The sequence below is a fragment of the Phodopus roborovskii genome, unplaced genomic scaffold (genome assembly GCF_943737965.1).
Source record: "Phodopus roborovskii unplaced genomic scaffold, PHOROB, whole genome shotgun sequence".
Lineage (NCBI taxonomy): Eukaryota > Metazoa > Chordata > Mammalia > Rodentia > Cricetidae > Phodopus > Phodopus roborovskii.
Genome location: NW_026126585.1, coordinates 17,935,483 through 17,960,945, shown reverse-complemented (window position 1 = coordinate 17,960,945; position 25,463 = coordinate 17,935,483). Strand labels below are relative to the sequence as shown.

Here is a 25,463-nt window from a genome sequence, read left to right as displayed (position 1 = left end):
TATCTGTGACATCTTCAGAGATAAATCCCGGCCCCATCCCAGTCCATCTGGGCTCTTCCGGCAGGCAAGGGGTGAGCCTATAATTTTTACAGGGTCCCCTCCAGTCAAAGGCATCACAGGCATAGTAACTACCATCGAAGGGCCATGTCTGTGGTGACAGGCCTTTTGAATAGAGGGCATTCAATTTTAAAACTTAATTAATTAGTTTTAATTAGTGGATAAAATAATGAGTCGCATTATGCCGTTCCCGTACATGTGTATCACTGCTCATTTTTTACCCATCTCCAACTACTCTCCCCCGAACCTCCTGCCCGCTGCCCTCGGTACTCTCACAGTCTTCTTGGGGGGGGGGCTCATTTAATTTTTATGTGAATGCGTGTTTTCCTGCATATCTGTATCAACAGCCATACATTGCACCGTGTGCATGCAGTACCTGCGGAGGTCAGAAGGGGGCGCCAGATCCCCTGGAACTGAGTTACAGAGGGGTGTGAGCCACCGGTGGGTGCTGGGAACTGACCCAGGCCCCCTGTAAGAACAAGTGCTCTTAACTGCTGTTCCATCTCTCCTGCCTCATAAGCATTCATGCGTGGTTATAACCACATTCTTCATGAGAAAAATCAGACGCTGTTTGTACTGCTCCCTGACCTCATTATCCTGTCTTGTTTCTGTCCTCTCCCAATTTAGGCCCCTTCCTCCAAGCGTGCACAATATTCCTTCTACTTTTATATCACGCTGTGCATATGTCTACATGTCCATATTTACATATATGTATTTAGATACGCGCACGTTGTTTACTTATTTTTTTATCCGTCTTAAGCATACTATGCAAACATCCTGCCTTTGATCTATATCCCCAGCCTATACATAGTATATATTTAATCAAGATTCCACACCATAGGAAACTTTAATACGGTTTTTGTCTTTCTGAGTCATAGAAACCTCCCTTGTCTGTATTTACCATGCTTTCTTCCTCCATTCACCGTTGATGGGCTCGAGTTCCTTGTGTTGGCTGTTGTGAATACTGCAGCAAGAAACAGAGATGCTCAAGGACCTCCTGCCAGGCTCTGCTTGAGTGGTGGGAGGTCCTTCCTAACTGCAGCCTTCAGAGTATGTCCTAGTCATTTTATCCTCATAACCAAAGGCTGTGTGTCAGCCTGTCCACCATAGTCCCCCCGGGTGTCGGAGACAGCATTGCTACAGTAACGCAGGCAAGAGACAGACCCGCCGATGATGACACGCTCAAGCAGGCTTGTGCTGTTGGTATAAAAGAAAACCGTTTCTTCCCACTCTTTCAGTCAAACAATTCTCCTTTGGATTTAGGACTGTGGACTTCAAGCTTTGTGAACAAGACCTAGGGTTTCCATTATTTGTGTACCAGAGGTCTGTGTGGGGAAGCCATGACTCAGGGTTAAGACCCCCTTCAAGACAGCAAAGTCTAAGCATACACCCAAGAGCTTGTCACAGATCAGTTCGCCTTTGTCCCTTGGGACCAGCTGTACACAACAAGCGTTTTGGAAAGACCCACACTAGGAGGCAAGAGTAGTAACATCTTCTGGCTTGGGCACACGTTGGAGAAGCTAAGCCGGGCACTCTATTCTGCTGAGCGACTGAGATGTCTAGGGGCCACATCACACGTTTTGTGTCCTGGAATCTCTGTGCACCTAGCCACCCATCCTTTGTTTACCTGTTCTGAGAAGCGGCAATCGAAGGGTGTCTTGGTCACTGTTCTGTTGCTGTGAAGCAACTCCGTGACCAGTGCAACTGTTATAGGAGGAGAAAGCGTTTAACTGGGAACTTGCTGACAGTTTCAATCCTTTCAAGTAGTGCCCCTCCTGATGACTAAGCGTTCAAGTATACAAGGCTACGGAGGCCATTCTTATTTCCACCAGAAAGGGTGTTGCGTGTGGCATGATTGGACGTTCCCATAGGTCATTAACTTATCAGGGACTCCCAAGGGTTAAGGAACAGGTAGTGTTAGGGATGGCTCACAAAGAACGGCTTACATCTTTGGAGAGTCATTTTGCATTGGTTATGTCTATGTCTAGAAGGTTGAGGTTTTCCCTTCCGCCAGTGCAGGGGATAAGTCCATTATATTCCCTTGCAGTGGACAGGGTCGGGGAAATTCTGGTTATCATGGCTTCTATGTTGGATCTGAGAGGAGCATTTGGGGTCATAAATAGAAACGCCATAAAGGACCAGGAATTGTGGGTTGGTGTACAGGAACCTGAAAAGGTAGAATGTACAAGTTGTGCTTAAGAGTGCACAGTGCTGTTGGGGGCCTGGCTCTCCAAGCCCAGTGCATCCAAAAGCTTGATCTGCAACCTGCATTGACCTAACCGATCCTTCTCCATCCGCTTTTCCTTCCACCAGGCGCCTAGACGCAAACCTCATCTCCCTGGTCCCCGAGAGGAGCTTTGAGGGGCTGTCTTCTCTCCGCCACCTTTGGTTGGATGACAATGCACTCGCTGAGGTCCCAGTCAGAGCCCTCAACAACCTTCCTGGACTGCAGGCTATGACGTTGGCTCTCAACCACATCCGCTTCATTCCCGACTACGCCTTCCAGAACCTCACCAGTCTTGTGGTCCTGTGAGTGCTATTTCGGTCCCCACCATCTGCGGGCACGGGAAGCTGCACGTTTCCTCCAGCTGGCTCAGGAGCTTTGCTATCCTTTGCATGTAGTCATGCCTTCTCATTCAGTTTCTTCTCTGTGCACTATGAATATGACCATCCCCCCTGTCATCCTATGGAGTCGTCCACAGGGTAGTCTCAAAGCCAAGCGACAGTCAGCCTGCAGAGATACTCTGAGGGTCATTTTAGGGACTAAGCAGCATCATTACAATCAGAAAATGGAAATATTTTTGTTTTTTTTATTTTCTATACAAGTATAATAAGCATCCCATGTTAATTGGAATATAAATCAAGGGTCTCTTAAGTAATTCCCGCCACCTTTGACAACCAAAAGATGCAATCATGTGCTTTGGCATAGGGATAGAATAAACCCACCTAATTTCGCAGGCCTAAAGAAGCAGGAAAGGCCATCACATGTAATTAGATGTCAAAGCCCCATCGGGGTAATTACCTGGGAGATAGCATCCCTGGCAGGGATAGGGGCTGGGGTTAACTCTGCCTTCCTAGTGGGAACTTTTACAGTGCAAATTAGCTTCTAGCTAATTGCTATGAATGATTGGTAAGTTCATAGTCTAATTACTAAGGGCTTGGGGGTCATGTGTAATTGCTCTGGGTTACATACTAATTGCTGCAGGAACATGTATGTTAGTGACTCTGCTGAATGGCAGCCTTGCCTCCTTTGTTCTTGGAAATCTGCTGTGGTTTTCTAGGCCGGCATGAATGGATGATGCTTAGTTCCGCGTGACAGATGAAGGTGTAGGTAGTGATTTGTTTGCCCATTGTTCTTTATCGGGAACTCAGGATCTGAGTGTGACTGTCCCCAGTAGAGTATTTCCTTCTGTTCCAATGGCCATACCCTCCATCCTTCTGGGAGTCGGTGTGGTTGGTTTTAGTTGTGGTGATGTCCCTGTGACCCCACATGGGAATGGGATCAAGTACCCGGATGATAAGTATCCCGATAAGACGACTGGAAAGATGAGACTTTATAGGGGTCCCTGCTACGTGGGCAATAATACGCATTCACAGTGTGTGTGCGCGCGTGTGTGCCTGTGTGCGTGTGTGTGTGCCTGTGTGTGTGTGCATGTGTGAGTGTGTGTGAGTATGTGCGCGCGTGTGTGCATGTGTGTGCCTGTGTGTGCGTGCGTGCGTGTGCGTGTGTGTGTGTGTGTGTGTGTGTATCCTTTCCACATTGGAGGCACCAGAAACAACACTAAGTAGACTGTCTAGTAATGTCCAGCATATAACTTGTCAGCCCCAGTCTAGGCTGGGCTACTAGAGATGCTGGAACTCTAGAGCTGAATGGGAAGCTCAAAGGAGAGAGGGAGAAGCCTGGGACTAGAGTTCTAGAAAGCTGAGACGGTCTAGACCAGAGCTGAACCGGGAGGAGGAGAGGGTCTGGGAGGCTGATTGAATGGCGTTTGGTGACAGCTGGGATAGACAGGTGAAGGAAATAGGAAAAATTACCTAGCCTTGGTAAGAGAAGAGGTCTTATTTTCAGAAGGCAGGGGTTGTTTTCCTACAAGACCAAAAGATTCCTGAATTGGGGGGAGGATCTGTCTTCCTTATTGGAACCCGGGGGGAGCAGCTGGGGGATGGGAGGACAGAGCCTCACAAGACCCTCAGCTCTCCCCACCTAGCTGGACGGCTTTGGTTGAGCGCCCGCACAACTCGGCAACAACTTTGCCAGCCAGCCTGCTTTTTACCCCTCGTAAGTGATTTCCCTTTTCTGCCTAAAGATGTTTGTAAATTCTTGAACTTTAACAGCATAACTCAAATATGCCACAGTGTAGAAAGTTCTGCATCTAATTTTCCTGGAACAATGGATGCCTTTGAGGGCGAATTCTGTTCTTTCTTCTGGAGAATTTTTTGTATTATTGTGTCTTCAGCCTCCTGTTGGGGATCCTTTCCTTCAGAGACCTCAGTGACTGATGTGCCCCGGCTTTTTAACTATTTTAACCTTTGCTTCGCTCTGCCATGCCCACCCTGACTATGTCCAGCTTTCTTTATCATCTTATTTTTATGTGTGTGTGCCCAAATGTGTGTCTGCGCCCCACGTGCCTGCAGTGCCCACAGAGGCCAGAAGAGGGCATCAGGTCCCCTGAGGCTGGAGTTGCCTGTGGTTTTGAGGGACCCAGTATGGGTGATGGAGACTGAATCCAAGTCCTCTGTAAGAACAGCAAGCATCCTTCACTGTTGAGTCCTCTCTCCAGCCTTGTGGCCAGTTTTCTCTCTGATAGGAGTCAACTTTCACCACTACATACTCTGTTCCTTGTTTCAAATTGATCGGCTCTATATATTATATAATATATGCGACATATATTATATATCATGTATATTAATAGTGCAGTTTGGGCCTTAGCGTTACTACCTTAACCTACAATATCATTTTTCCTTCCATTTAATTTTTTTTTTTTTTTTTTTTTTGACTTTGAAACGTCATTTAGGTTGTTTGGCAGCAGAAGGCAACCGTGATCCGTTTCCTTCTGCTCCTCATTCATTGACTGTAGATTTTTTTTTGTTTGAGTCAGGGAACCATGTAGCCCAGGGTAGCCCACAACTCACTGTGTGTAGCCAAGAATAACTTTGTACTCCCGATCTTCCTGCCTTTACTTCCAAAGTGCTGGGGTTCCAGGTTTCCACCAGCACACTTGGCATTAATGTATTTTCTTTAGGGCTTGGAACTTTGCTGTCCCTTACAATCATCTCCTCCCTTTGCCGCCCTGTGGTCTCTTTCCTCTGGCAACTCTCGCAAAGCTCTGGTCCAGCACATCATCTCTAGGCCCCCTTGGTTGTCCCATCTGAAATGTCCCATTTTCTGTACCCTGGTAGGGTGGACGAGAGCTGCACCATGCTCTGAGGTGGTGGCCAGTCTTGGATAGACCACCTAGAGCTGCTTCCTCCCCGCTGGGTGTTAAGGGTGGCGTTCACTCCCTCTACCGGAGTGCCCCAGGCTAGCACCCGGCTCCCTACTCAATGAGTAGCCTCAAGCTTTGGTTTTTCTTTCTTTCATCCATTCCCTTTGGAAGACAGAATAGGGAAGAAAAGACTATTTGCCTAGCTAGTTCTCACAAGCTAGGGTTTTTTTGTTTGTTTGTTTTTGTTTTTGTTTTTTATTATTTTTTATTTTTTAGGGAGCAGTCTCCAATTTTGTTTTCTCACCTGTCTATTCTCTAGAGAAAGCCCTGATACGGACTTCCCAACTGTCTGTTTGGCCACAGATCTTCCTGTATCCATGCCAGACTGTGAGCCTTTCTAGACTCTTTGCGCCTTATGAGGGTTCAGGTGTTGTGGATTTTGGTTTGATTATTTCTGAACAATTCCATCTTACTTTCAGTGAGCTGTTTACCTTGGGAATCTCTCCCAAACCCTCTTTTTTTTTTTTTTTTTTTTTTTTACTCACAACTGTTCTTGCCAAAAGCCTGCACAGACAGAGAGCCCATGCAACTCCCCGCCTCCAATCTATGCCTGGAATCCCTTCCCTCTGCTCACGCAGATGGCCTGTCAAGGCCTGGCTGGGGATCACTGCCTCTGCCCGGCCTTCCTTGCTGCCTCAGCCTCACGGGCTTCCCGGTTTACTCAGAATGACCACAGCTCTCTCCAGTTGTAACAAAGCTAGGCCTTTAATTATATGTTGTCTACGGCGGTTTGCTGCTGGCTCCTCTATGAACGTCTGGCCACTGAGTCAGGCTGGCTGGGTCCTACCGGAGTAGGGCCAGAGAAGAAGCCTCAGATGTGAGCTCCTATGACATCAGTGCTTAGTCGGAGCTTGCTGTAGTCTTGGCCTGGGCTTTCCTCTTCCCAGTTCCTTTCCTAGGGAGGCAAAAAGGTATCTGACCCACGGTCAAGCCTGCCTGGGCAATTGTGGCTTCACCCACGGTCAAGCCTGCCTGGGCAATTGTGGCTTCGCAGACAGATCTTGGCTGATTTGCCTGTCCCTGGAGAGAAGGGGTTAGACCACCGAGCTCATTCTGCTTGTGCTTTGCTCCTGCTGCTGGGTATGCTCATCTGCCCCCGGCTGGTCCTGAGGTTGTGTCTCCATTTCTGATGTGTTTCTTCTTCCCACACAGGCATCTGCATAACAACCGCATCCAGCATGTGGGGACCCACAGCTTCGAGGGGCTGCATAATCTGGAGACACTGTGAGTGGGAGTTCCCGACAGAGTCGTAGCCTGCTTGGTGATGACACCTGTGACTGCGGTGGGGGGTGTGGGCTGGGGACGATCTGGCCCCAGGCTTGTCAGCCATGTGTCCCTCCTGGGACTGTTCTCGAGAGGTCACTCAGCACAAATCCCTTCTCCCTTTAGGTGGGTACCGGGTGCTCTGCCGGGGTGGCCCAGGAAACGGGGATGCAGGGCCCCTGCCAGCAGAGATATCGGATAGTGTCGAGACATGAAAGGCCTAGCAGAAGTCAGAGGAAACTAGGATGTGAATCTTGGAGACTGGGAGGCTTGGGGGTAGGGCTGGGACTGACTTGATGGCGGTTTTGATGTCTGCTTAAGGGTAGCTGCTGAAAGGAGGGAGAGGAATCCCACAGAATAATGTCAGGACTGTTTGCCAGCTGATCTAACTAGCTAAGTGATTAATGGGGAGATGGCCCGTTCAGCACCTCAGCCCGCCTATAAAAAGCGCCCAAGCTGTTGACTCTTAAAAAGCCGTATTATTCACACATCATCATCCAGGAATTCAGTTAAGGTCAGAATGCACCCAAGCCCTCCCATCAACTTCCTCTGGAGGCCTGCCAGCCCCTGCAGAGTGGGCTGAGCAAACAACCATCTAGGCTCTGCAAGAGGGATCGATCGATCGGTCATGCCAGCCGGGGTCTTCGGCTCCCCTGAGGGAACTGGCTGCCACAGCCACCTGGTGCAGGGCATGGAGTTGGGGGGTTCTGGGAGAGAAGAGCCCCAGGTCACCCCAAGTGTGAGCCACCGAGGCTGGGGAAAGGCTAATGACATGAGGAGCTGATTACAGTTCCTCTCGAAGCGCCTACTATAGTTGTAAGCAATTTCAGCCCACCCCCCCCCACTGCTCCTGAGATGAAGAGGTCTCAGGAATCGAAAGCAGCAGAGGAGAACATGAGAACATTCTGGACAATGCGCCGTGACTGGGAAGGAACATGTTGGGGAAACCACTGTGTACCGTCTACCCCAAGAGGCCTTGGCTGCAGACGCCATGGTTGTGTGGGGGACAGACGAGAGGCTCATACCTAGTCACATCTTATTTCCCGTGGGGACGGCTCCTGGGGACATGGCTGCCGCTCTCTTGTGCTCGGTGTATAGCAGGCCAAATGGCAGAGCTGGGCTCAGCTCTCCTGGCATCCAGACTGTTGCCAATGGTATACCGGGGCGTGTAGTGTGGGGCAGCATGTCCCGCCCGGGCTGGACTCGGAGCATTCACGCTGTTCTTTCTTACTACGGGGCAAGCTGAGACAATGCTCTCCTCCTTCATATGCCCAGACAGTGAGAACGGCTAGTCTACTCCTCTAACTCTTCCTAAGAGAAAGTTCATTTCCAAGAGGGCTGCATCGTCCGTCCCAGATGGTGGGTCCTCCCAGGGTCACCTCCCCACCCACCTGTACACAGAGCAGACCAGGGTGTTAAGGAGAAGCCAGAAGCGCTTAGGAGAGGGCCTTGTTATGCTATGTCGGATGCGAACTGGTGAACCCACCGCGTGCTAGGCTCTGGACACTTGGCTGGAGAAGTGCAGCTCCAGGGTTCTGGTGCTGGGAGCTGCACGGCAGGAGGGAGTATACCACCAGCCATCCTGGAACGTGGGGCTGTGTAGCTCTGCTGGGAAATCAGGTGAGGATGGGGGCATAGATACCGGGTGTGGGTTGGCACCTCAAAAAAGCCAACAAGCAGCTGTTTCTTCACTTTCGGGGCACGCAGCCGAACTTTCTCAATTAGCCACTGTGTTGCCACGCCGGGCGTTTGGCTCAGCTGCTGTTGGCTGAATTATAGAGCAGAGCTGCCGCTAAGCTCTCGCCGTCTCTTTCATCTATCTTGGCTTCAACACACAAGGCCCCCGGGCTATGCCCACCTTGCAGACGGGAAAGCCAAGACCAAGAGATGGGGAGAAGTCCTCCAACCTTTACACCGTGCAGACAAAAAAGCCCAGTGGTTAATCCCTTGGCAGCTAGCCCGAAACGCCAGTTCTCCCGGTGAGCTGAGCCGCTTGCCTGCTAGAGAGTCTTAGTTTTCTAAACCATCACACAATGTCACCGGGTTATACAAAACTGATGCAGAGTCTGATACGTAGGACCATGCCCTCCTCTCCCATTTCCCTCCCCAGCCCTCCGTCTGAGGCTTCGTGTCTACGCCACCCCATTTCCTCCCCACCCTGGAAGAGCAAACCCTTCTTCCAACTTTTGATCTCCAATTAAAAAAGGGGGATGTTCTTTGTCTTCTGTTCCCCAGAGCATTTTCTCGGGGAGCCTGCAGGGGAAGGCAGATGTGGAGGAGGAGGGGCAGTTGGGAGAATGAAAGGGGGAAAGAAATGATAGTCAAGTCTTTTAATTGTTGCATAATTGGCGCACTCAGCAGCCTTGGCTATTACTCGGGAGCTTTCATGTGTACTTTTTGCTGGAAGGGTACTTCTCCCTCAGGCCCTGTAAATCTCTGCCACTTAGACCTCTCTCATCTCTGGCAGCAGAGGGAAGATCAAACCCCCACAGCCCAGGCTGTGGTTTGGCTCCACTGTAGCGTTCTCTTCAGAGGGAGAGCAGCCCCCAGCTCTACCACCCGGAGGGCGGAGGGCCAGGTGCGGGCACGTACAGTACATGCGTGACCACACAGGCTCCCAAACTAGGCAGCACACGCAACACAGCACACGTCCGTCCTCCGCCATCCTCTCTCCGTACAGACCGCTCTCCTCATAGTATCGACACAGCAGCAATGTGCTCCACAGAAGATACACCTCTCTCAGGCTCCGGGCAATGAAGGCCAGGTTACCAGTTCTGCCAGTAGGCAGGGACTGCGAAAGCATACATCCTCACTTCCGGGAACCCGGCTTTTTTCCACTCATGTAAGAGGCCACCACAGCTGGGAGCGGTAGTGTGTGCTTGTAATCCCAGCACTCAGAAGGTGGAGGCTCAGGAGTTCAAGGCCAGCCTGTGCTACATGAGACTCTGTCTCAAACAAAAGCAGACAGGAAAAGGGCAAACAAGTCATGCACCACGCACTCTTGGTTCTAGAGAAGCCTTGAGTAGGGTCTCGGGTGAGTCTCTGTTATGCCCTCTGCTCCTGGGCAGAGTCACGAAGCTCTAAACAACAAACCTTGCTGCTCCCCGAGGATCCTGGCATTGCCCGGAGGGATGCTTCTCCCAGAGTGGTCATCACTATTCCAAACCTTGGCAAGGTTTGGAGCCACAGGCAGACCAGGCTCGCCCTGTTCCAGATCCATAGGCCTCAGCTCTCCCACTGTGAGGGTGTGAGGGGTTTGGGGAAATGCCAAAATGGAGATGGTCTAACCCTCCATCTCTAAAATAGTGTGTCCTCTCTCTTCATGATGGACCATTAAAGGCACTAGTACCCTCAAGGGCAGATCAGTTCCGGGACTCCCTAGGTATGTAGGTTGAGATATAAAAGAAATCCATATTGAAAAAAAATACCTTTCAGGAAGATTCTCCATTAAACAGGTGCCAAGGCACCTTGGTCAATCATTGGGATTTCAAGTTTGGGGAACACAGACAGCTATGCTAGTCTGACAACCAGTGTTCAAAGTCCTGGCCGCATGTATGTATGTATGTATGTATGTATGTATGTATGTATGTATGTATTTAACAAAAATGTGGATGAGACTAGCAACCCCCAATTGCACCCCAAAGGGCCCACCGACCTTTAATCCCGTGTCTGGGTACTTGATGCCTGTATCTTAGCAGAACCTAGGTTTAGGGTGGGTGCAGGATGCTCTAAACTATAGAGCCCCCATTCCTCAGGCCAGGCAATGATCTCTGGGCCTTTTTATGACCTTGTTAAAAAATCTGGTCCTTGTGCGGCTCAGGCTGGCTGGACATTTCCTTCTGGAAGAGAGCCTGAGCCTGAGTGAGAACAGAAGCCTCCTGGCTCAGCTCCTTCTCTAATCAGGAGCCGCATTCGGCACGGGGCTGGGAAGTGTGACAGACAGGGTGGGACTCCGTAGAATTCCACCCCGAAGTACAGAACTGTGCATTCCCCATCGGGACTCTCACTGATGTCTCCAAAGGGCACTCTTACTTCAACAGTAGCTGTGGCTACAGAATACACTCCCGTCTGTTTGTCATAGAAACCACACAAATATCAACAGGTTTCACTCACTCAGGACTGGCCCTGGAAATGTCTGGCTACACCTCAGCGTTGGGCTGACCACCCACCTTTCATCTGGAACAGAACATCGGGTGATTGCCTCCAGGACTCTTCTAGGGCTTGGGGCATTCCAGAGAGGAGCAAAGGGTTAGGCCAGAACCAGCAGATTTGACACTACCACTAACATGAGGCATGCTCAAGTCACCTGACCTCTCAAAAGCCAACTTGTTACAACCCAGAGGGTGTTGCGACGTTCACGTTAAATAAGGCAACTCTGCGCAGCCATAGGAGAAGCCCAGGTGTTTAGTTGACTCGGCTTTCCCTTCCCTACTCACCGCTTGGCGTTGGCTGGAGGTGGCAGGGACAGTGTTACCCGGGGGGTTACCATTTCACAGGGCTCCCGCCGTGACTCATCACTCCCGATGAATCAGAATTCTCAGCCTCACAGGACTACTGTATTGATTTCCTGTGGCTGCCATGACAAACTACCACATACTTGGTGGCTTAACAGAACGGCCATTTATTCTTCCACAGTTCTAGAGGTGAGAAGTTTGCAATCAAGGGGTCGACAGCACTGGTTACTTCTGTAGGAGTCTGTGCTTTCTGCGGCTGTCCCTGCTTCTGATGGATGCGGGCCATCCTTGGCATCCCTTGGCTTAGAGACTATCCTCCAGCCTCTGCCTCCCTTCCCACAAAGCTATGTCTGTGCCTTCTCTTACGAGAATTCTTACCATTGGACTTAGGGTCTGCCCCATTAACTAAGCTGACGTCTGGAGCTCTCCCGCTAGATTCTACTGCAAAGCTACTGAACTCAAGGTCACCTTCATAGGTAGCAGCAGTTAGGACTGAGTTGGGAATATCCTTTGGAGAGTACAGTGTAGACAGTATGGCTCCCTACTGGCAAGCTCCACGTCAGAGGGTGGGCAGAGGGCTAAATGAACTTCACTGGGCACTCTCTTTCCTCTGTCTTTAGATAGGGTCTTCCTATGTAGCCCAGTGCTCACCCTACACCATCCTACACCAGTGCTAATACTACAGGTGTGTCACCACGAACCTCTGTCCTCATTCATTCATTCATTCATTCATTCATTCATTCATTCATTCCTCCCTCTTTCCTTCTCTGTTTTATTGTATTCATTTACTCTCTCTCTCTCTCTCTCTCTCTCTTTCTCTCTCTCTCTGTGTGTGTGTGTGTGTACAGATGTTCATGTTCCGGTCAGAGGACAACTTTCAGGAGTAAGTCCTCTCACACTACCCTGTGGTTCCTGGGATGCAAACTCCGTTCATTAGGCTTGGCGGCAATTACCTTTACCCGATAAGCCGCATGGCTTGCTCTTTTCTGGCCTTGTATCTCAGGGCAAATCGGGTCACTTCACTAGTTTCTGTTGCTTTTGTTTGTTTTGTCTCAAGACAGGGTCCATCGAGGCGTCCGTGGCCGACCTTAGGCTCTCAGCAGGCATCTCGCCTCAATCCCCCGGAGTCCCGGAGTGCCGGGACTGCCATTGTGAGCTGCCCTGCCCAGCTTATCCCCGTTCTAACATTCATTCCTTATGTTTAGGAAAGGTGGAATGTCCTTTCTTCAATAGCTAGTTCATCTCTCGTCTCATTTCCTGCCCCCCCCCCGGCCCCCGCTTGTCGAGGAAGACAGGCAGGAGCTGTGCACCCTCTCGTCATAATGGGCAAACCGAGGCAGACAGACAGGCAGGAGGTGACTTATCTAAGGCCACTCAGCCAGGTGAGAGGCAGAACTTGGTCTCTCTGCCCTTGGGCCTGTGTCAGCGCCTCAGACCACAAGGCCTCTTGAGGCAGGGTATCAAGGATCTCCTTCCTCTCCCATTCTTAATCACCTCACATTTGTGGGTTTATTAGCTGCAAATTTGTGGGCTTCTGTGGCTTATGGAGGAATTTATTGTTCCATATAAAACTTTTTTTTTTCCCCTGGCTTCCCCCACAGAACCACTAATGACTTTTAACAGGCAGAAAATTGAGCTGCCCGATGAGTTTGCCTTGCGTTCTGTGACCGTGACGAGTTATTAATAGTTGTTCCCAGCAGCGTTCCCTTTCCCGTCGCCCTGGTGTTGGGGGTCGCCAAGGCCGCCTCCTGTCACTGCCGCCCCTTCCTCCCTGACGGCAGCTGCGGTCCATACTCCCCCAGGAGCCACAGCCAGCTGGACTGGGATGGAGAAAGATGGGAGGGTAGGGGTGCAGAGCTCCACCGGGGCCACGGAGAGGAAATGGAGACTGGCCTTTGCGTATCTGTAGGGAGGAAGAGCTGGGAAGAATCGGTTATCGCCACTCCGTTTGCTTCTTTTGACATGCGCTCAGTCATCCCCCAAATTCTGAACTTCTCTTATGAGCCAGAACCCTCTGCAGGCTCTGCCGAAACAGGTAGGCATGGCCGATACCAAAGGGTTCTAGCCCCGAAGTCTTGAGCCCTTTTAAATTTATCACTAATGTACTGCTCACATCCAGTCACTCGAGATCCCAAGCCCTTAGCAATATCATACCCAGGGGCTCCTTCTGTCTAGACTCTACATACAGTCTACATTCCCAGCTGGTCTCATAGCTTTTAATGTTACAAGTTTGCTGATAACTCCAAGCCAGACCTTGTCCGTGAACTTCAGACTTAAGTGTCTATTAAGTCAGTCGTCATTGCCTGGTAACTAGCATAGTTGTTCCATGCTCTGACCTGCTGATATGCCCTGGATGTGGGTCATGCTCACTGCACGATTCCTCACCCTTCACACTGCTGAGGTCAGGAGGTAGAGCCTTCAGGTGCTCTGCATTAGCAGGATTCTGTTTGGCGTTTTGGTTTTTTGTTTTGTTTTTTCAAGACAGGGTTTCTCTGTGTAGCTTTGGAGCCTGTCCTGGAACTTGCTCTGTAGACCAGGCTGGCCTCGAACTCACAGAGATCTGCCTGCCTCTGCCTCCCCAGTGCTGGGACTAAAGGCGAGCGCCACCACTGCCCAGCTAGCAGGACTCTGGTAGCCAAGGTTATCTTAGGAATCTCCTCAAACCCAGAAGACTAGATCCTGTTGTGGGTAGCTCATCTTCAGAGGGACAAGGGCTTTCTAGGTGAGGGGGACGAGTACCTACAAAATGGATTCGAAGAGCTGGGGATAAATAAGCCTTGGGTGTGGTGTGATGTTAGACGTGGGAAGCATGGACTTCCAGCCAGCAGTACGAGCTAAGGGAGGCGGTGTCCTGTCTCAGGGTGGTGAAGGTTTGCTGAGTGTGTAGAATAACCCCACCCTGGCTGCACTGGACAGCCAGCAGACCCAGTGTGTGCTCCTCCACCATTGCAACAGTCCAAGCAAACACTGGATTCCCACCTGACCAGAGTCTTGGAGTTGATTCCTGCTGTGGGGGCCGATTAGACTATTACCTTTTATCTCGTTTCCAAGCCTAGGCTTCCGCGATCCCAGGTGGTTTCATTAGATCAGAAAAACAAGCAATCTCGGTATGAAAGACCAGCTTCTGTTGTTAAAATCAGCCTGCTATTGCTCCAGGTCTGTTCTGAATGTACACTGGCAAGGACGACTGTGTAGGCAGAAGGAGGGTGTGTCTGTGTCTCTCAATAGAAACTGATGACAATTTTACTAATTGCTGCAGTTATTAATGGGTGGCCTTTTATGTAGGCTGTTTAGAAGGTGAAACAATGCTGTTAGTCATAAAGTGTTGGTTCCTGGCCATGCAGTCATCTGCAGCATGCACGTGCAGTAAGATTCAAGACGGGTGCTCCATCTGCAGCATAGCTAGAGCAGTTAAGACATGCATTCACTGTGTCGGCTTGCCTTTATTCCAGGCCTTGGGAGGTAAAGCGGATCAGAGTTCACAGTTTGTCTAAAATGGCTGCGCATTGTGTCTCACACTGCGGACTCCCCTACATTCCCCATGTACCCTTATCTGAGATCTGGTAATAAACGTAAATATTAGCCTTGATAATAAAATGTAAGTGGAATCCCAATTAATGTAATTCACCTTTCTTAATTGCTATGAAAAGGAGACAGAGCAACCCGAATGCCTGCAGTTGTAGCGTGATGAAGGCAATGTGCAGAGTCTAGGAAAGGACGGGGCAAACGGCATTGGTGTCCTTTGATCAGCTACTCTGTGCCAGTCTCTGGGTCAGGCAAAAAGGATGTCTGCAAATGGTACCCTCAACTTCAGGTAAAGGAGCGTGCTGAGAAATAAAGCAACTTCCTACTCTCATGCAGATAACCCACAAACAAACACATGGCTCCTACATAATAATCATTTGGCTGTCATATATTTAAAAGCACCTAAAAGAAGACCTATGGAACCCTCCCCTTCAACATTTCATCCTTCCCCCCTTCTCTCTGAGCCCTGCTGTTCATAGACATACCGGGATCCAGCTCTGGTTGGGTGAGAAAACGTTTTAAGCCAATGGCCAAAACGCCTGGGTTTGAGGTCTGCCTCTAAGAATCCCAGCAACTTACCTTTCCTCGTCAATAAAAGGAAGCTGTATGAAACCCTACGAGTTGTGCCCACTGACCCGCAGCAAGGCTCCCCAGAGATCTCAGGAGCTGGATACTCTGCAGACCCAGCTGGAAAGGAGAGGACTAGAGTTGGGGGCCCTGAAGTCTCTTAAGGCTTGGGTGGCCTTCTGGGATGCTCTGACCAGCTACTCCGGCTTGCTATCGCTGTGACTGGATTTGGCTGAAAACTACTAAGCAGATGAAGGGGAGGATAAGACATGGGCAGTGGCAGCTTCCAGACCAAGCTCCAGTTGGAGATGGGGATGGTTTCTCTTTAAACTTAGCCCTTCCCCGTTTGTTTTTAGCTTCTGCAAGAAGCAAACAGAACAATGAACTTCTTGGGCTTCTGGCTGATTCTAGGGACATTGTAGACCCATGGACGAGCTTCCTATCAAAAGCTTAGAGCATTGTAAGGGTCAGACTAACCTGTGGTTTCTAAGCATGGAGTAGATCACCAAAGGGCTGGAATGCTTCCCTGAAGCAGCCAGTCACAAAGACTAACAGGGTCTCCACACCACGTGGATAATCTTTGGCAATGGCTAGTCACACAAGTAATCCTGTACCTGGACTGCAGAGGATCCAAAGAAGCAGTCGGGTGCTCTCTGACCTCACCAAGCTTCCTGTCTCATGGAGGGGTGGTTTTTGTGCAGATTAACTCACTGTGCTCTTGGCCTATCTGGACTCCAATCCCAATTATAACACTACCAGCTGCCAAATGACTGCCTGTCTTGTGTTCCATTTCCCATCTCCCAAATGGAGCTGATGACAGTCCCCACTTCCAAGGGAATGGTGGGAATTGAACGGATTAATATATACAAACCCCCAGGGAACATGACATTTACGTCCTTACCAACACACCACCGTCAACAATGAATGTCCTACATGCTGACGGAGGAAACACGAGAAAGTGAGAGACTCATTCTAACTGTAGGGATGAGGCTGAGTCCGTGGAGAAGGTATACTCGAACCCAGTTTCAAAGAATGACTAATACTTCAGCAGCTGAGGATGTAGGGAAAGGGCATTCCAGGCTGAAGGCAGAAGTGGCCTATGAAAATCCATGCAGGGTTGAAACGCAGATGAAGCGACATTAGGGAATTGGAGAGTGGGAGAAGCCAGTTTTGTGTTTTACAAAGCTCTCCCTGGTAGTAACTATGAGTGGTGACCCCAGAGTCCAGCCATTTGTTACAATAGGATAAACTGCTGTAACAAACAGACTAAGATGTACACAATGGCTCACACACAGCAGAAGGCTGGGTTTGTTTCCTGGATTATGTAGCAGTTCCAGGAAAAAACACTGGGGAGGGGGGCGCTGTGACATTTCCTTCAAGCGGTGGTCTTGGAACCTGGGTTCTTGGCATCAACATCGCCAGAGCATTTAGCCAATGGAAAGGCAGACAGGCCACAGAGGAGAAAAGCCCGCTATTATATAAAAATCAGGGTTAAAAATCAATACAGCCCCAGAGAGCCTAGATAATAAGGAGGACCCTAAGAAAGACATACATGGATCCACCTAGGAAGGGAAAAAGACAGACTCTCTCTCTTGAGTAAATTGGGAACATGGGGGGCAAGGGGGAGGGTGGGAGGGGAGGGGAGAGATGGGGAGGGGAGGGGAGGAGAGGAAAAAGCATAGCTCAATATAAAAAATGATGCACGCGCGCACGCACGCGCACACACACACACACACACACACACACACACACAGAAATGGCAGATTAAAATGTTTGCCTACCTTCCTTGGGAGAATCTGGACATGTACTGCAAGGGAGGCTGGGAAATATACTCTTAGATGTGTTTTTAGATATTCCTTCTGTTGGGCCATCCGATAGAACTCCCTGCAATGGTAGGAATGTCCTATATCTGTGTGTTTAATGCAATAGCTGCTAGCCACATGTTGGTGTAGAACACTTGAAATGTGGCTACCAAGAACTAAGATCAAAATTTTGTTTACTTGTAATCAAATGGCCGTATGTGGCTACTGGCTCTGGTATTGGATAGTGCAATTTATAAAGCAAAGGGAAGAGGGATCTGGGCAAATAAGCTTTGATCTCCGCCAGAGCCACTTGCTGGGTATTGATGACTGAACAACTGGTGTGTTCTCACTCCCTTGGACTGATAAAAACAAAATGGTGTAGGAAGAGAATCTGTCTCTCCAGGCCACGGGAGGGCGGTGATCAATCAGTCAGTGCACCATAGTGAGTGCCCAGCCAACGTTGTTCTGGATAGTACGTGGCAACCCATGAGGGTGAGTTTCCCTTCCCTCCGCGTGTTTCCGTTTGCTTCGGTTGAGCTACGCCACTTCTCTCTTCAAACCTAGTTCAAATATCCCATTTCCACACAGTCCTCCAGATGTGGTCTCTCCAGGTATGTGACAGCCCCGATGCTCTGTGGACTTACTCTCCAGGACCTGCAACATCATCGCATGTACTGAGGGAGCTCATCTTGTCTGGTGCATTTGTCTAGACAGGTGTGCTTTTATCGATCTCTCTATCGTCCATGCTGCACAGCAGAATTCTTTGTGTATTTTGGGTGCAGAGAGGGTTGCAAGGACAGTCCCTGAACAGCCAGAGCTAGATTCCATCTACATGGCACCAAGCAAAGCTAGGTTTGGCAGACACCCCAGTGTAGCCACCTCACGAGGAAGAAGTTTGCAGAGTTCTTTCGGACAACTGTACGATTTCTCTTCTCCCACATTTCTCTATAAAAATAGCCTTCTGGTCCGCATGCCTTTTACCACATGCCTTTTACCACTGTCTGTCTACTCCTGGCAAAGTTCCTGACCAAAAACTGCCAAGGAGAACTGGAACCACTCAATTTGGCAGCCTGGACATGGGTCCAATGAGCTGTGTAAGAGCTCCATGAGAACAAAGCCACACAGGATACATTCCATGGTCTCTGTGGCTTAGGGTGACCCCAACTGTCACTCCAGACTGTCTTGTGTCATTTTGACAACAACCAAAGCAAATACAAAAGCTAACAAATAAAACAAAACAAACAAACAAAAAACCAAACAAACACGGAGAACATGCTTCAAATCACTGTGAATTCTCATGAGTTCACTTATTTTTTTTAAAAAAATATTAATAAACTTGTTTAGAGCTTTTCAGTTATTCATTCAACACATAGTTTTTGAGGTTCTGCTCTGTGTCAGATATTATCCTGGTGTTTAAAATTTGAAACAGACAAAATTCTTGCATTCAAGGAGCTTTTGTTCTGGTGGGTAGGAAGAAAATAAATATGTCATTTGCCAATAAGTTCCACGAAGGCAAAGCAAGCAGGATGTCTCTTGAGACGTAAAAAGACCACTCCAATCCCTTAGTGTCCTAAAATAACACCTTATTATTTCTCGTGAGTCCACAGCTTGGCTAAGCTCCCTGGGCTCATTCAGACGGTTGTAGTCCCTGGATGCTCAGCAAGGGCTAAGGGGTCTGCTAGGAGGAAGGCTAGCTCACTAACTGGCAGCCACACTGTTGGCTGCCAGTTCATCCTCTCCACATAGCTCACCACTCATGAGTCCAGTTTGGGCTTCCTTCTAGTGTAGACTGGGGATTCCCAGGCTGTGAAAGCTAAGGCTCTTATGACTTAGGACCAGGTCATGCCATATTACTTCTATCTTGTTCTGGTCACTGCCATTGAGAAGACTAGGCATGTCTTCAGAGTGACACATCTTTGCTACTATATGAAAAATATAATTCTTCGTGGGCAAAAATCGAAGATTTCTGAAGGAATTGAGCCAAGTTAAAAGAGGGCACTTGACTTTGAAACAGTGAGACGTGAAGATGAGCCGGCTATGCGATGCTGCATTTTGAAGTGGAAACTGTGAGGTGTTTGAGGTGTGTTGTAATATAGTACAAAGGAGTGGGGAGGTACCTGGTGCATTTAAAATCCACTGGCCAGAGAAGGCGTCTCTGAAGAGGGGCAATCAGGGAAGGACCTGAGTGAAATAAGTAAGTTGATGGGAGATGTCATTCTGTAAATATGTTTCTCTTGTGTTAATGAATAAAGCCTTGTTGGCCAATAGGAAAGCAAGATTGGCGGGACTAGGAGACAAGGAGGATTCGGGGAGAAATAGGAGGAGATTCAAGATGAAGAAACTTGAGAGAGCAGAGGTCAGGATCCTCTCTCCGGTAAGATTAAAACCATGTGGAGACACTTAGACTAATAGAAATAGGTTAATATTTAAGACAGAGCTAGCCAATAAGAAACACTAGTAACAGGCCAACAGCTTTATATCTAATATTGCATCTCTGTGTGTCATTTGGGGCTGACATGATTGTGGGACCAGGCTGGTAGAAAAACTCTCATAACAGTAAATGGCTATACAAATACCTGGGCGCAGAATATTCTAGGTAGGGGGAATGGTTAGCAACTAAAGGGTCTCAGGTTAGGTCACTGCAATTCTTTTTTGTTAGAGATAATTCCATCATCTCTAAGATTAACATCAATATCCCATATGACGTATTTTGAATGAAGACACATCTTTTTTTATTTATGGAAAATACAATTCTTCATGGGCAACAGTGAGGTGTTCCTAAAGGTAACTGGACCAAGATAAAAGGGCGCTCTTGATTTCAAAACACTGAGACCTAACAACAAACCATTCATGGAGTCGAGGACCACAAAAGTGTGTGTCTCTTCCCCTGATGCCCACACCCCCCTCCACACTCCTCACTGGATGCACTGGGTGACCTGTGCAGCCCTTGACAGAGCTCCGAGAACCAACCCCACAGTTAGAACCCCCCCCCCAATCTCAGCATTGCCCCTGAGTCATCCTGCACACCGCTTGTCCCCAGCCCTGTCCCCACACAGACGGTGGGAGCATCTTTGTGAGCAAATATAACTGTGAGAGACGGGAGACCAAACGTGTCTGGCTTACTAAAGGATGGAGCAGAGCAGAAGGGTTTTCTGGCCTAATTGCCCACGATCGATAGGGCAGTCTGAGGGTAATGCGTAATTAGCCTGCGTGTGGAGGGGAACAGTTTTGTAGCTCACTGGCTGCCAGATGCTTGTCCCTGCTCCTCTGGCCTCCTAGGCTGGGTTCCTGGCTCTACCTGTGGCCTATTAAGTGTAATGACCCTCCCATGCAGAATAGCCTGTCATTATCTCTGTGTTAGCATGGCATTTATCCCCCAAACTCTGCCAAGCTACTTTGCAATGGAAAGACCTCCACATAGTCCCCTGCTGTAGCCTTGGGCAGCCATTAAAGTTGTCAGGGCTGAAAAGATGGACTAGAGAAGCTCACACACTCCCAAAGCCTGGGACTGTGCACCCCAGACACAGGATTTTAGAGGCATCCAGACACCCCCACCCCAAATTAGGCACACCCCACACAGGCTAATTCACTGGCTACTGAGTGTGTGAGTGTGTGTGTGTATGTGTGAGTGTGTGAGTGTGTGTGTATATGCGAGTGTGTGTGACTGTGTGTATGTGTGAGTGTGTGTGTATGTGTGAGTGTGTGTGTGAATGTGTATGTGTGAGTATGAGTGTGTATGAGTATATGTGTCTATGTGTGAGTGTGTGTGAGTGTGTGTGTGAGTACGTGTGCATATGTGAGTGTGTGTGAATGTGTATTGTGGAGTATGAGTGTGTGAGTGTGTGTGTATATGTGAGTGTGTATGGGTGAGTGTGTGTGTATGAGTGTGTGTGAGTACGTGTGCATATGTGTGTGTGTGAATGTGTATTGTGGAGTATGAGTGTGTATGAGTATGTGTGAGTGTGTGTGTGTATGAGTGTGTGTGAGTGTGTGTATATGTTAGTGTGTGTGTGAGTGTGTGTGTGTATGAGTGTGTGTGAGTGTGTGTATATGTGAGTGTGTGTGTGAGTATGAGTGTGTGTGTATGTGTGTATGTGTGAGTGTGTGTGTGAATGTGTATTGTGGAGTATGAGTGTGTGTGTATGTGTGAGTGTGTGAATGTGTATTGTGGAGTATGAGTGTGTGTGAGTGTGCGTGTGTGTGTGTTGGGGGCGGGAGCTATGGTTGCTTATGGTTCAGTTGGTATTTGACTTGTAGTGCCTAAAAGGATGCGATCATGAGTGTCTTTATACAAATATCTTCACATGCAGGAATGGGCTTTTCTGTATGATAATGGACATGAGAGAGCCTGACTATGTGAATTTCTTTTTGATACCATGCTGTTAAAAGTTGTACGTATTCAGTTTATTGGAGAGCTTGGTTTCCTTCATCCTTGCCACCTTGGCTTGCTGCCCCTTTAAAAAAAACAAAAACAAAAAACTTTCTTCCATTGTTTCCTGATTATGCATGTGATAAGTGTTCCTCGGGTAAAAGGGAAAGTGGAAAATGCTGCAAAACAATGAGAAAGTAAAGGTTAACTCACATGACACCGCCCAATGGTAAAAACCAGCCAGCCAGCCAGGTGTGATGACACACATCTTAACTCCAACACACTGGAGTCCAACGCTGAAGGATCAGAGAGTTCAAGGCATCTGAAATACACAGGAAGGTTTCATCTCAAAACAGCAGAGGCTGTAGCCAAGGTAGCTGTAATTTGAAGAACTTTCTGGAATCACCAGATCTGGTAATATGTTAAAGATCACTTCCTTTTCTCTCTTCTCCCATCCCTAATGGGAGGATTAGGGATGAATTCAAAGACCTAAAACAGACTTTCCTGAGCTTTGTAGAGATCAATCCGAGGTGGGCAGTTCCAGATATGCACACCCCTAAAACCTGTCCCCACTCAAAACAGTTCTGCTGCCAGGAAGGCTCCAAGCCTGAGGATTTGTGGAACAGGAATGGAGTACAAACATTCAGAAAATGTGTCTTCAGACCTTGGCAGCTGGAGCCAACAGATTGGAAAACCCATCTCCCGGGCCAACCCTCTAGCCAAGTTTCCATGTCTCAGGGACCCTGACATGCCCTGTTAAGCCTCTGAGCTAATGACCGCTCTGCTTTCCATTTCAGAGACCTGAACTATAACGAGCTGCAGGAATTCCCCGTGGCCATCCGGAGCCTGGGCAGGCTGCAGGAACTGTAAGATCTTCTTTCTGTTGCTGTGTTCCGGGGTTGCTTCTCCCAGGGGCTGAGGACAGCTAACTCACCAAATCACCTCCCATAGTCCTATGACTGGTCCTCATGGAAGCTGTGGCTGGAAACCCTCCATAGCCCCAGAGCAGCCCTTAGCAATCACAGCTCCTGGTAGTTTGGCTTTGAACATCTCTTGGGGCCACATCAGCAGCATAAATGGCTCTGGGGCTTTGAAGCCTGGGAGCATACAGGGAAGAAACCACCTCTTGAAGCTTGGGCCTGGCATTGCCCTGTCTATGTCTGAGGAAGAATTAGAAGAACCTGGGACTGGTTTATATGGCCACTCTTGATTTTCAGCCCCAGAAGGATTAAGAAATTGACTCTGGAGCCCCATGGCCATTTATTACTATTATCATTTTAGTTGTGTGTGAGCATGCATGCACGTGTATGCGCGGTGTATGTAAGCGTGGGGGCGTGCATGCCACACCGCATGTGTGGAGGTCAGAGGACAACTTTATGAAGTCAGTCACTCCTACGTTTACGTAGGTTCCAGGCATAGAACTCAGCTTGCGTGGAAAGCACTTCCCTCCTGCTGAGCCATCTCGTTTACCCAACCATTTATCATTCTATTTGAACACTCAGTACACTGGGTTCTGTGCTTGGTGCTAAGGTGAACCAAGCGTAAGGCAGACGTGGGGACCCTTCAAACCCATCCGTGACACGAAGGAGCAGTCATGAAACAGGAACAGGACAAGGCAATGTCTAATCCCAGCCTTAACTTGTGGTATAGTATGTTGGCTAAAATAGCTATGAAAATTCAGAGTAGCAGACATCTCACTATGCCCAGAGGTCGGCGGAGACTGCTTCCAAAGGATGATTGGGATTCGGGGGACAGTGACGGTGGAAGAGGGTGGGTAGTCAGTGGAACAGTACAAGCACAGACCTGACAGGAAGTGGTTAAGGTGGGATGGCCACGAAAGGGACACCAACCTTGATGGGGTATGCTCAGTGACCTCAGAAGTCTAACATATAGCTAGTCCAGAATCCAATTAAGGAGACATGAAGGTTCATGAGTTTTTCTGGAGAAAAAAAATGCACACATGTAGATTTCAGTTCATCCATCTGCCATCCATCCATCCACCCACCCACCCGTGCATGCATGATCTACCGAGAGAAAGCTGCTTGCAGACAGGGCCTCTATTATCTAAATCTCTCAACTTCCCGGAGCTTGACCCAGCCCGGTACACAAAAGGGTGTCTAGAAGGAATGAAGACGGTAGCAAGCCTTGCTGGGTAGCGCCATCCAGAGATGTCTGTGGATGAACCTTGAGTGACAGTTTGGAAGTGAAAGGAATGATGGGAAACGGCAAGAAGCGAGCAGGGTTAGGACGCACAAAGCCATAGCTTTGCAGTAGGGAAGGAGATGTTGAGAGAGGCCTGCTCAGACGGGGCTGTGTGATTGCAACCCACAGGCTGCTTCTTGGGAAAGCGTCACAGCAACCCAGACAAACTGTTCTTGGTTTCCAGACCCCAGAAATGTGGTGGGGTACTTCACTGTTCACCACCCACAGATGCCATCCATAGTCATTTATCACCTGACTCTGCTCCCCCCCCACCCCCTGCTGGTCCTTCAATGTGTCTTCACTTCTGGAAGCGCCTCCCTCCCTCCCTCCCTCCCTCCCTCAGGATCCCCCGGAAGTTCTTTCCTTTTTGTATGCTCCTTTTCCTTCCACACATCCTTAGCTTCCTCTGTGGGGCCTACCATGGCTCCTACCACATATGACCAAGGAGTGGATTTCTTTCTTAGGACCTGAGCTCAACTACTTACTCTGGAACTGTTCCTACTTCCCTCCCAACACACACACACACACACACACACACACACACACACACACACACACACACAGAGAGAGAGAGAGAGAGAGAGAGAGAGAGAGAGAGAGAGAGAGAGAGAGAGAGAGACCCGCTGGAGTATCTTGTTGGCTGGAGGTGGAGACTTCCAGGTTGAGGTCCCTTTGATCTCAGGACCTGTCTACTCAGCTGTCAGAAAGCCCCATGGAGCTCCATGCTCTTCCTCTCTCTGCTTCTCTCCCAATCCTCACTGCTCCTGGGTGCTGTCTTCCAGGGGTTTCCATAACAACAACATCAAGGCTATCCCGGAGAAGGCCTTCATGGGCAACCCCCTCCTGCAGACAATGTGAGTACTGCACCTGCTGCTGTGCATTTTAAAGGATGGAGGGTGTCCGGGGCGGATAGACCGGATGCTGCTAGAAAGAGCAGGGGAGACAGGAAGCTGGGAGACCTGTTGTCCTCTTTCAGTCTCCACTCAGAAGTGAAAAGAAGTGAACGTCTGACCTGGGGCTCGGGTCTTTTTCTTCCAGACATTTTTATGACAACCCAATCCAGTTTGTGGGAAGGTCGGCGTTCCAGTACCTGTCTAAACTGCACACGCTGTAAGTGGGCACCAGAGGCTGCCGTATGGTGCTGTCCTCGGGACTTCTCCCCCATTTGCTCCTGCCTGCCCTCTCCTGCCCTCTGCTGTGGACCTCTCCGTGGCCAGGCACCCCTCAGCTGGAAGGGGGTCAGGCCTGGATCCCCGGGAGCTCGATGGTCTCCCGTGCCCCATGTGAATGAAGGAAGTCCTCCTCCACACCTAGGGACGCCTCCTTCACCTCTTTGGTCTTACTTGGCTTGCGGCAGTTGCTCCCTACATACCCACAGGGAAACAGTGCACAGGACTGAGGTTGTGTGTGTCCTTCAGGCTGCTTCTCCAGCCACCTGCGGCGCAACTGCTAATGCCATCTTCCTCACGCTGAGCCTGAAGGCAGCCCCTTGTGTCCTGACCCACTCTTCCAATTTCAGGGTCCCACCCACTTCTTAAAAAAAAAAAATCCAGGGACTATTCACAGCTCACTGTGGCCTCACTGCACAGCTAACCTCCTCCAGGCATGCGCTCTTGTGTTCCCAATTGCATTTCCCGTTCATCCCAACTGTGAGGCTGGTACTTCAGTCCATTTCACAGATGAAATGTGAGGTGTTGAGGCACTGAACGGGCATGAGCCCAGGCCCTTAACTTCCAGT

General features: G+C 49.3%; 1 protein-coding gene across 1 annotated transcript in view; it reads left to right on the top strand.

Annotated features, from left to right (window-relative positions):
- The window catches only part of Lgr6 (leucine rich repeat containing G protein-coupled receptor 6), a 109,578-nt gene that overhangs the window by 68,694 nt on the left and 15,421 nt on the right, over positions 1-25,463 (top strand). Inside the window, exons 5-9 of the mRNA XM_051204065.1 lie at positions 2,371-2,586; positions 6,696-6,767; positions 22,321-22,389; positions 24,508-24,579; positions 24,764-24,835. Of these exons, the coding sequence (XP_051060022.1) occupies positions 2,371-2,586; positions 6,696-6,767; positions 22,321-22,389; positions 24,508-24,579; positions 24,764-24,835 (501 nt within the window). The remainder of the gene's footprint in view (positions 1-2,370; positions 2,587-6,695; positions 6,768-22,320; positions 22,390-24,507; positions 24,580-24,763; positions 24,836-25,463) is intronic.